General features: G+C 33.0%; 2 protein-coding genes across 2 annotated transcripts in view; one reads left to right on the forward strand and one right to left on the reverse strand.

Annotated features, from left to right (window-relative positions):
• The window catches only part of LOC132730279 (sodium- and chloride-dependent taurine transporter-like), a 37,455-nt gene extending 30,553 nt beyond the window's left edge, over positions 1–6,902 (forward strand). The window contains exons 8-14 of the mRNA XM_060716164.1: positions 214–338; positions 1,082–1,194; positions 1,770–1,907; positions 3,523–3,622; positions 4,470–4,570; positions 5,354–5,533; positions 5,799–6,902. Of these exons, the coding sequence (XP_060572147.1) occupies positions 214–338; positions 1,082–1,194; positions 1,770–1,907; positions 3,523–3,622; positions 4,470–4,570; positions 5,354–5,533; positions 5,799–5,993 (952 nt within the window). The 3' untranslated portion in view covers positions 5,994–6,902. The remainder of the gene's footprint in view (positions 1–213; positions 339–1,081; positions 1,195–1,769; positions 1,908–3,522; positions 3,623–4,469; positions 4,571–5,353; positions 5,534–5,798) is intronic.
• Positions 6,903–9,213: 2,311 nt separating this feature from the next.
• On the reverse strand, positions 9,214–10,025 carry LOC132730263 (uncharacterized). The gene is made up of 2 exons (XM_060716145.1): positions 9,911–10,025; positions 9,214–9,623 (listed from the first exon to the last, which is right to left on the reverse strand). The coding sequence occupies exons 1-2, from the start codon at positions 10,023–10,025 to the stop codon at positions 9,214–9,216; spliced, it is 525 nt and encodes a 174-aa protein (XP_060572128.1).
• Between the last annotated feature and the right edge of the window lie 2,214 nt (positions 10,026–12,239).

Genomic DNA, 12,239 nt, shown 5'->3' on the forward strand with positions numbered 1-12,239 from the left:
ATATACACTGTCACATAGCTCACGCCCCTAGCGCCGCATAGTAACACCTCAGGTAAAAGAAAAGATAATATAAACGCTGAATATATATTTAGGCAAAAGTTTGTAAAATTAAAACACAGTTCTCTCCCGATAGTTGACACACAGTCAGTCCAAAAGTACATCTCCTAAAAGAATAATTTAGATGACTTCAACATTTACATTTTTTCATTTCAGAGATACATATATTTTTGCTACCGTCAACAGTTTTACAAGTATTCTTGCTGGTCTCGTCATATTTTCAATTCTTGGTTTTATGGCAAAAAGACAAGGGGTGTCTGTAGAAGAAGTTGCTGAATCAGGTAGGATTATTTTTTAGAGCAAATGTCTTTAAAAGGTCAGTGAATTTAAGATTTAAAATACATACACCACTAACTGTAATGTTGTAGTTTACGCAGTTATACAAATGTTAAATTATGTGATGTTAAAAGGAAATACTAGACAAAGAAAGATGTATGTAAAAGAATTGGAAAACAAGAACAGGTTCAGAAGTCAGAGGGATAACTGTTGAAAATGTCATGAGCATTTCTGTTTGATAAACCAGAATAATTCTTGTATACTATGCTATTAATAGGTCATTTACAAATATCATATAATTTACAACGATAAGTATAATGTCTCTGCTTAAAAATCTGGAAACAAAGTGATCCCTCGGAAGCATTAATAACAACAAAATTACATAAGACTCGGTTTGATTGAGTCTGTACATGAGGGATAATGAATAAGTGCAACATCCCTCACGCCCCTAGCACCGGCTTGAGCGGTAGTCATTTACAAATATCATATGATTTACAACGATAAGTATAATGTATCTGCTTAAAGACTCTATACATTTTACTGGATGTCTGTCTGATACGGATTGCGTGCATGTTTATTCATAATAATACAATGTCTATGACATACTTAAGTATATGCAGTTTGAACTATTTCAACTAAGACATAAGTTCATAAAAAATATTGTCATCTGTGTTTTACTCATCAGTTATTGTATTACAATCATTTATGTGATAAAAATTAATTTCGTGTGCTTTATTTATTTGAACAGGTCCAGGTTTAGCCTTTATTGCATATCCAGAAGCAGTATCTCAAATGCCTATTGCACCATTCTGGTCATGTCTGTTCTTCTCAATGGTCATTCTTCTAGGACTTGATAGTCAGGTAAGAGAGATAACTTGATTACTTTGTGTACTTTTGTAGTGGATTTGACCAGCTTTAGATTCGGAAGTTCCTATAAAGGCCAAGCGAATTCAATATCAAACACGAAATCTACTAAAATATAAGGCCTTGTTTTGACTGTACAGATGTACTAGGCTGTCTGGACTCTTTGCTGGTGACCAGTTCCATCATGTTAGGGGGTTACTCAATAACATAACTATACGATTATGCTGTATCCTGGCTTTTAATTATATTACTCTGCATATTAAAGTCATGTTGTTATAGTTGCATTCTAGTCCCTAGGTTAGAAGCAACTTTCATAGTACATAATGATTGCATATCATTTTAATAATACTATTCATAATATTTTTATCAGTTTTTTTCTTATTGAAAACCAAATGGGACTTATGTATTATTAGTTTTATTGTTCGGTTTTTATATCATTATTTACATATTTTCGTTAGGATAAGTGTGTCTGAATTATTAAATGAACACGTTGTGTTTTCACGTTCAGACTTACCATGTCATTCAGGTTTAGAATTACGTAATAATCGAGTTTTTAAATTATTGTTTTACAGTTCGTTGGTGTCGAGGGATTCATTACATTTATGGTAGATCTATACCCTCAAGTATTCAGAAAAGGGTATAGAAGGGAAATTTTGATTGGTGTTGTTTGCGTTATTTGCTTCCTTGTTGGTTTATCCATGGTCACTGAGGTATGCATCATTTATTCGTTCTTTTTTTTCTTGAACGACGTTTTAAAGTGAATATTGCTACATGCCTATTTTATAGAAAGAACTACATTATATAAAGTTTTCTTTTATTCATTTTAATGGGTTACGTTTCCATGGGCTATTTTTAACAAAACACAGTGCATTCATGCAAAAGAAGACATCGTACATTGCACTCTGTCGTTCATTATTAGCCATGTGTAAATGCAAAAACTGAATCTATTTGCTATTATACTCTGGTAAAAGGTTTTTTGAAAAAGATATAATTGGGATATTATGGTCGATTTGTATTCACGTTTAACGCCTTTAGATTTGGCAGAAATTGATTTTTCACAAATTGAATAAGTTTAATTAAACTTAAAGGGTCTCTTTAGAAAGTAGCTTAGGATAATTACGAACACATCTTACTTATATTACACCATTATACCATTAGTTCATATGACGAAACTATCCAACTGTGGGTTCAAGTCCCATCAGGGACTTTGGAGTTTTTTATGTTTGGAAGCTATCTAGCTAGCGTACGGAACGTCGGTGTTTCTACTTAGATGCCCGTTCGTGCCCGAAATAATGTATGAAAGGGCACGTGAGGTCTACCCCAACAGTAAAGCTGGAACGTCGCCATATGACATCTACTGTGTTTGGGCGATGTAAAACCCAATAAAAAAGGTGCTTGCTCGTACCTGAAATAGTTCAATGAGAAGCACCCGAGGTTTCCGTCCTGCATTAGGGCTGAAAAGTCGCCGTATGACCTTTTCATGCTAGTTATTCCTAAAAACTTAACAAAAACAAACTAGTCCTTCTGGCCATAGTGATATATTTAGCTTCAATGAGGGTGTAGCTTTGCTCCTGAAATTGTATGTGCAGTGCAAGAAGTACAAAATTATGCTTTGACTTTACTTAAGGCTAAATATCAAATCTTAATCGTTATTGATGTACGACCGAGTGAGGGTTTTGGTAACTACCCGACAGAAACGTGTCAAGTGTTAAGTTTGAATAGAGAAGAAGTCTGAACAAAAGTTAAAAAGGCAAAGTAGTCTTGCGGCCGCGTTTCCATTTAACATTTTGAATCAATGAATATATGAATAAGCACATTGAGATAAATATTTGTTATAAGTCAATATTGAACGAATGTTTTGTACAAATGTATAGTCTTATGTATAGAGACAATATGAACGACTAGCCATTTTGAGCATTTACAACATTTAAAATCAATCTACGGGTCAATACTCTGTCTTTATTAGACCTTAGACTCTTTTTGAATGTTTAAAAAGGGCTTTATATCGGTAACATTGTAAGTTCATTTTCATTCAGATGTAAATTTCTGCATTATCTGATTTCGTCTCTTTTTGTTCCGTTATCATTTCGAAATTTGCACCGCCTCACTTTAATTTCTATTTTCATTGAATCGAAAAGACGCGCGCTGATCAATTTTTATATTAATTAAGTCATCACTATAAAAAATAAATCACCAATCGGTTAAGACTATACATTAACATTCAATCAACGACAAACAGTCGTCGTTCTGGTATTTCGTCGTGCCTATACACAATTATAGGCAGGTCTATTTAACTCATGTCTAAATGCCACACCTCCCCATTAGGGAGGCATGTATGTGTTTCAGCTATTCGACTACTACTCGGCAAGCAGAATAGTCTTGGTCGTAGCCTTCTTCGAGTGTATGGTGGTATCTTACGTCTATGGTATGTTTGCATGGGTGTGCTTTAAGAGCCCCATGTCAATCTTAAAACGTGTTTTCAAAATCTAACAACGTTACTGTTTATCTTTGGCAATGTTTACAAAGTATTCACCATTTCTAAAATTCCTAATTTTCAAAAAAAAGGAAAAACGCATTTCTCCCAGTTTTTATATTTTACATGTTCATTTTTCAAATATATTTGTAAATTCAATTGGAATCCAAAGTAAAAAAGAGAATTTTTTAGATAGTTTTCGTTGGTTTTATGATGAAATAGTATTTTACTTAGTATACTTTTCACTCTTAGCAAGGACCTTATTTATTGGGATAATTTTTTTCACTTATTTTTGGATGGTAATTGTCTTATCTTCCATAGAAAATATATTACTTTTATTTGATTTATGACAACAATTTAAATAAAAACAGGGTATGAACTTTGTCCTGGAAAATATAGAACTTTATTTATCAGTTTTAACTGTGAAAATTGTAATTTGCATAAAAAATTGAAAAAAAATATTGATCTGCATAATTTTAAATTGTTTTTTAAGTAGTCACAACTAGTGAGATAGCTTTTCTTTGTCGTTGTTTTTTATCTGATGCTGATAGAAAATATAAGCATGTTACACTTTGAAAGGTAAGCATTGAAGTAACATCTTAGCAGTTTTTATCAATAGTTTACATTTTCAACTCATAGTTTGATATCTAACCAGTTGGCCTTTCATTCAGTCAGTCTTTTATTAGTATTTTATGCCGTTTAATAATGTCTTCCTTAATGTTGCTCTTAATGTTGCTATTTTTAGAATAATGATACTATTTTTAGAACCGGAATCTCACTTTTCCATTTTGTTTTACAGGAGCAAACCGATATCAAGATAACCTAGAAATGATGTTCGGTTTCCGTGTATCAAAGGTTGTTAAATACATGTGGATGATTTTCACTCCCATATTTACTATGGTAATATTTTCATAGAAATATATTAAATTGTCAACTTAGCCATGCTGATATTTTTTGCTTAGTGCTTTGTTTCGTGATAGAAATAATAGTTTTATAAAGGTTAGTGTTTCTTAGTCTTGCGACATATGTCTAACATACTTAGTGGTGGAAATTTTGTTTTGAATCTTTACTTGAAAGTCTGAGCATGAAGATCAGTATTAGATGACAAGTTGATGCTAATGAAATAAATTAGATTAATTGAAGAACGGTCTCATAGGACTAAATTTAATTGCAACCACTAAGATGAGATTGTAAGATTACTTACTAGTATATTATTCCGATGTGATGCTTTTAGTCATTATTTTAACAGTCCACTTCAGCAATTATAAGTGCAATGTTACATTAGTCCATTTATTTTGTATAATGGTAACAATATTTGATTAATATGTGTTGTGTTGTGTTAGAAAAAGACAACATAATGATAAACGAGTGATATTCGACTGATAGATACCTAACAATAAAACCCAAACGTTACTGTTTGGACATCGCATATAAAAAAGTATACTTAATCCATGACAATGTACACTATTCTACACAGAACACTTGTCAGCCAAAATTATTGAAACTCACAAAAATAATTTACAAGAAATAAAATCAAATCTTGATATTATTATTTTCATTTCATTTAATCTAACTTCAACTTAACTTTTGTATACATGTAAATGTTGTTGTTGTTGTAATTTAGAAAATAAACATTACATTGAAAGCGTAACTGATTCTATGACAATTTGTTGTTAATTCCAGACAATATTTATCATGGGAGCCATTACGTACTCGGAGCTGTCGTACGAGAGGAAGTTTATCACATACCAATATCCAAAATGGGCTATCATGGTGGGATGGACTCTCGCCCTGTGTTCTGTTGTGTTAGTCCCGATAGTGTTTGTGTACCGGCTCTTTAAGCAAGAAGGAACCGTCTCTAGGGTAAGATCATTGGTCACGTACTTGCGACATAAGAATAGCGTTAGTGATTGTTCAATAAATATTAACTGTTGTTACTTTGGTTGACAGTTAGTTAATGTAACATATCTTCAAATAATTGTAAAATAAGAAGTCTAGTCCAGTTAGCAGGCAATATTTTGAAAAAAAAGCAGTAATAATTATCAAATAAGCAGAACTTAATTCACATAAAAAGAGTAAAAATGTTAAATAAGCACCAGAAATGAATTTAGAATTGCTCATTTTTCAGCGGTTTATGGAAGCCACGAAGCCAATTCTGAAAAAGCACCAGATACGAATTGGAGAAGATCTTAGCAAAATTAACCTTGTTGGTGATAGCTTGGATCAGAATTATCCAGACATTTCAGGCCTGAGTCCCGACTCAGTCATGCAACTGGAGGGAAAAGATATATATTGTGAAAACAACGAATTTTCTCCAGCTTGATTAACTGTTGAAAAAAAACATTTTAGATCTAAATAATGTATGTAAGAATATATGTAATTGCTTGTACTTTTAAATGTAGCATTGGGTGTATTTTGATACCTCACTACAAGAAATAGATGTATACAAAACGAATACATCATTAAAACAAAACATTAAAAGTACAAGGGTAATCTCAGAAAATAGAAAACAATGGACATCGAGGGGGGAGATTGGAATAGTCTTTCTAGATGTGTTGTATATACATTTGCTTTTTATGTGTGTTCTGTATGACTCTAGTACATCATTTGTAAATATCATAAAAAAGTACTTTGGTTTGTAAAAATCATCTAAGCATCTAGTTAACATTCCATGTCGTCTAATCAACATATCATCATTCTCCTGATAACTCGGCTCAGTGACGTAAGCATAGCTGCGATTTCATAATGACGTCATCACTTGTGTCTTTGCTTGTATTTCATATAATCTTGGACATAACTTTAAAGTTGATTGATACTGCAAACAGTAGGATATTTGTAATATGTAAGCTCATCACATTTAACATTGTGACCACCAACAAACTGCTAAATAAACTAGCAGACGACAGCACGTCATGTGATATCTAAGATATGTCGCCTGTTTATATGATGACCAAAGTTTTCACAATACTTCTCGAGAGAAAATTCTCAGGTCTCGTCAATGTTTTTTAAAAGGCTTTAGGTATGTGAACAATAATTTTAAGTTATGTTTTATTTGAATACACAACATTTTTGGAACCATTCTTGTGAACAACATACATGATGCAGCCAAAAGAGTTGTTTATTTGATATTTATGTTAATATAAGCACAATTTTTGTTTTCATTTCATAACATTCTACTTGTTTTATTATGTTTTATCACTGCCAATTTGAACAGTTATATAAATATTCGGACTACAAAATAATATATGAATCTGGATTTATTTTAGATATGTTCTTAATGTTTTGTACAAACAAATCAGCGCAACATAATATTTTGAAAGAATAAAAAAAACGTTGCTACATGTTTAATGTCAATGTCATTTAACGTCATTTTCCTTTCAATTTTTCATTTGTATATATTTGCATGGAAGATATTTGATGTATGAAAGACTCGCATTACAAGCTCTGGGTATTGTTGCCAAAACATTTTCCTCGACTGTTTATCTCGACCTTGACATAGTTAAAGGTCATATAGATCATAAATTGTTCCAGAGTATCAATTTATATAGACTCTTGCTTTCAAATTCTTGTCTTCTTTGTTTCAGTGTGATAACTATTTTTACAATGTATATGTATATACAAACAATATTTTATCAATGCAAAATAATTTCCAACATAATCTTTATAACATTGAGTGAACCATTACATTAGGCGCTGTTTGTTTTCTTCATTTGTTGTTTTCTTGTTGTTTTTGTTTCCATAATTGTGAAACACAAACAAATGTGTCGTTACTTAAGGTTAATCACAGAGAAGACCTTCCGTCCGTCCAAGGAAAGTACATTTACATGACAGAAAATAAGGTATATTTGTATTTTTCTGAGGTTAATTGAAGCATGATAACACATGTTGTGAGTCATCTTTCAGTGGATCAATTCGTAACATCTGTTTGTGAAATTGTTATACATCTAGAGATCAATATCAAAGTGTATGAACGTTATGACTCATCACATACAATGTTAATATAAAATTTCATGTACAAATGTAATTTTCAAATTTTGTTTTCAAATGGACTCTAAAAATGTATGTCTTGTAAATTGCAGAGATATACCGTTATATACTCGTTTTCTAATGAGGGAAAGTAGAATTTTAGTTGATTATTTTATAATATTTTAGTATGATTTTAAATGTAGGCTAAAACGCCGATACTTATGCAGATATAACTTAGACTATACTATAATTGAACATTCAAGTATTTTGAAAAACTCGACATTGAAATGCGCGCTTAAATCTTTCTTAATCCTTTGTGACATTTTTCAATAAACTGATCATGAATGTAAATATGTGTCGCCTTAATTGTTTGGAGTGATCTGTCGTGTATATAAGTTAAATCAAATCATTGTGTTTTTCTATACAATCATGTGATATAATATGTAGTAGTGTATTGCCAATAGCAGTTAGGTTCTACCATTCACACTTGAAAACATATATTGTACATGTGAAAGGAAGTCAGTTCATGTGTAAAAATGTAACTTTCAAATGTAGTTTTATGTTTTTAATTTTGAAAACAATCATTGTTCTTATCGCCATCTTAATAATGTAGTTACTTCCAATCATAATGTTTTTTATGTTCCAACATATTTTAGGCTAATTTTTCAAAGTTTTGATTATAAGTAAAGACCATCATCTTTTATATGAATATTGTTAAAATTGTTTAAAATGCGGTTGACATACAAAACGGTAAAAAGGGTATTAAACATATTGTTAATGACAAAACATGTGGCTTTTATTCATACTTTTAATGAGTGGGTAAAGCTGAAACATCCATGACTTATTCTTTTTGCTGAAAGTAAAATATCATCATGTTAAATAAAGAAATCTTTAAAATATGGAACTTGTTGTTTTGTTATAATATTCACCAACTTCGCCAAATCGTTTGACCTTCTTTGATTAGGTTGTTCACATTATGGCCAAGAAAACGTTTTTAAATAAATGACAAGTTTATAGTCAAGTTGGACAACTCAACTGAAAATATTATATCATAAACTTGCGGAGTTCTTTAAATTGAATACAATGTCAAGTTTAAATATACCAGAATCCAGCTGAATCAGTGAAGAACATCTCTTGGGATTTAAAGTTGGGTGTCACCGTGTCAAGTTAGACGGCTTGGATGGACAGGCTGGTCTGGTGGTAAACATGCGACATTGGACTGTTTATATCTAAGCTAGTCAGTACATGATTAAAATGTATGCAAACTTCTGTTGTCATGCATTTGCATTCTCACGGATTAGTTCAAAGTTATGCAATGTACCCACATTTTGTTCTCTACCTTGAACAGAAAATGTCTGATCTAAAACACTGCAGTGCCAATCTTCTTTCGATGGCCTTTGAACCATACTTACACTGTTACGACCAAGTTGGAAATATCCTAAGCTTTTACTGGTGGAGGACGACTCACTTTTACTGGAGGAGGAGTCACTTACTAGTGGAGGTCCGTTCACAATTACTGGTGAAGGAAAACTCATTGTTAGTGGTGAAGGACCGCTAAAATTACAGGTGGAAGATGACTAACTTTTGCTGGTGGAGGCCGACTCACTTACTGATGGAGGACGACTCACTTTTACTGGAGGAGCACGGCTCACTTTTACTGGTGGAGGAGTCACTTTTACTGGTGGAGGACCGTTCACAATTACTGGTGGAGGACGTTTCACTCTAACTGGTGGAGGACGGCTCACTTTTACTGGCGGTGGACTGCTGATTTTTACTGGTAGAGGACCGCTTACTTTTACTGGAGAAGGAGTCACTTTTACCAGTTGAGGATCGTTCTTAATTACTGGTGGAGGACGATTCACTCTAGCTGGTGGAGAACGGCTCACTTTTACTGGTGGAGGACGGCTTACTTTTACTGGTGGAGCACCGCTCACTCTTACTGGTCGAGGACGGCTCACATTTACTTGCAGTGGACTGCTAACTTTTACTGGTGGAGGACACACGATTTTAATTGGTTGAAAACGACTCACAATTACATGTGGAAGAAACTCTCTTTTACTGGTGGAGGACGGCTCACGAGTACTGTAGAAGTGCGGCTCACAATTACAGGCTGAGGACCGCTCACTTTAAGTGGTGGAAGACCGCTCATTTTAATTGGTGGAGAACAAACGGCTTTAATTGGTGGAGGACGCACCACTTTTACTGGTGAATGACCGCTCACAATTACTGGTGAAGGAGAACTCATTTTTAGTGGTGAAGGACCGCTAAAATTACAGGTGGAAGATGATTCACTTTTACTGGTGGAATGACAGCTCACTTTTACTGGTGGAGGACTGCTCTCTTTTACGGGTGGAGGACGGCTAATTTTTACTGGCAAAGGACCGCTCATAATTTCTGGTGGAGGACAGCTCACTTTTTCTGGTGAAATACCGCTCAAAATAACTGTTGGAGGATGATCCACTTTTACTGGTGAAGAACGGTTCACTTTTACTAGTTGAGGTCGACTCACTTTAGGGCCGCCACTTTTACTTGTGGAGGACGACTGTCTTTTATTGGTGGAGGGAGGAGGACGACTAACTTTTACTGGTGGAGGACGGCTCACTTTTACTGGTGGAGGACGACTCACTTTTACTGGTGGAGGGCCGACACTTTTACTTTTGGAGGACGACTCACGTTTACTTCTGGAGGGCGACTCACTTTTACTGGTGGAGGACAGCTCACTTTTACTGGTGGAGGACGACTCACTTTTACTGGTGGAGGACGACTCACTTTTACTGGTGGAGGACGACTCACTTTTACTGGTGGAGGACGGTTCATAATTACTTGTGAAGGATGGCTCACTTTTACTGGTGGGCACGTGGAGAATTATCTGCCTGCATCTGTATGTATTGATGCCACAAGCTACTGTAAAACTACATGTAGATCTTATCACATTACAACGGCTAAGTACTGAAAGTTCTACAATTTATCGGATCCTAACACAAAAATATATTGCACACTCTTGGGTGTGTCGCTTCCTGGTGAAGGTACATTACAAACCGATGTCAATTTCATTCTCAAAATACTGTATAATGTATAGATGTAGGAATATATAATCTAAACTATATAGATAATGTTCGTTACGGTTGGTCGTGTGATCACTTATTTCTGTTTTTACCTAATTTTTAATTTGCCTTTTAAGGGGGGTCATTTTTTAAATTAGGGCCAAAACCGTTTTTAAAACCCATATAATTGCTTTTTTAAACATTTTATCATTTTTAAAACCCAAGGTCTATTTTTTCCGGGAACCCGAAAGAAACCTTTTAAACCTTTCATTCGAAAAACCCAGGGGAAACAAAATTTAAATTAATGGGGGTTTCATGTAGAAAAAAATTATTTTTTTTAAATTTTTTTTCTTTTAAAAAAATGTCATTTTAATTACAAAAAAAAATACGACAGGGGAAGTTTGAAAAATTTTTTATAAATATATTTTTTGCCCGGGAAATTTGAAAGTTGTATGATTTTGTGTAAAAAGGGGAAATAACTAAAATGTAAAAAAAGCTCCCAAATCCCTTTAAAACGCTTACCCTCCCTTTTTTTAATTTTATTTGGGCAAAAGGCTTACAGTACCCGTTTTCCCCCCTTTTAACTGAAATGAAAAGTGCTGACGAGAACTTTTTAATTCACAGTTTGATTACTCCCACACGTACGATAATTACTTGATATACCCTTCCTATAAAATCAGCAGGGGAAAATTCTTGGCATGTTCCATTAAAAGTAAACGATTACATTTAACGTCTCATTTTATTTATTGTTAAAGCGCTTTATTTATTTATCTATTCATTTATTTATTTACACATTCATTCATTCATTCATTCATTCATTTTTTTGTTTTTTTATTTTTGTTCTTCACATTATAATATGTATTATTAAAAGTTTATAGTTAACCGTACAGCGTACACGTTATACACTAAAATAAATTTTCCAATATCCGTCAACGTATCCAGTCTAAACATATATTGACAGCTAAACACTTATAAAAACAAAAAAAAATGTCGGCTTGATCATATACATTTCAAGATCATGCAATTTCTATAATTTTTTAAAAAACATGTAAATTTTTAAACTAAGAAATAACTCTTTTTATTTGTCAAATTTGTATCAATAAAAAAGCAGCCACGCATATGCAAAAATTTTGGTTTTTAAATATATACAGGTCAAACCAAAAGATAAAAAAGAAATGAAACAGTAGATTTCCTATAAATCATTGTGAAGGTCTTTTTGATTATTTCAGCTACTAGTATTCAATTTTTTAATTAAAAAAAATCTTAACTTTCAATACACTATCATACAATAACCATGATCACTGATAGTTTTCACCGTTTAGTAGCCATAACTTAGTCACTTCAACAACTTACATATCTCATATTTTCACATTTGGTTCCCTAGCTCAATGGTTTAAAAAGCGCCTTTTTCTAGTAAAAAAAGGGGGTCGAGGGGTTTTGATCCCCTCGGGGCCTTTTTTTTTTTTTCATTTTGAAAAAAAAACAATCATACTTTATCGATTTCCCTTTTCAAAATAAAAAAAAATAAAAATTTTTTAAGAAAATTTTTACTGTTGGGT

The sequence above is a fragment of the Ruditapes philippinarum genome, unplaced genomic scaffold, assembly GCF_026571515.1.
Source record: "Ruditapes philippinarum isolate M1 unplaced genomic scaffold, ASM2657151v2 ctg1686_1_1_1_1, whole genome shotgun sequence".
Lineage (NCBI taxonomy): Eukaryota > Metazoa > Mollusca > Bivalvia > Venerida > Veneridae > Ruditapes > Ruditapes philippinarum.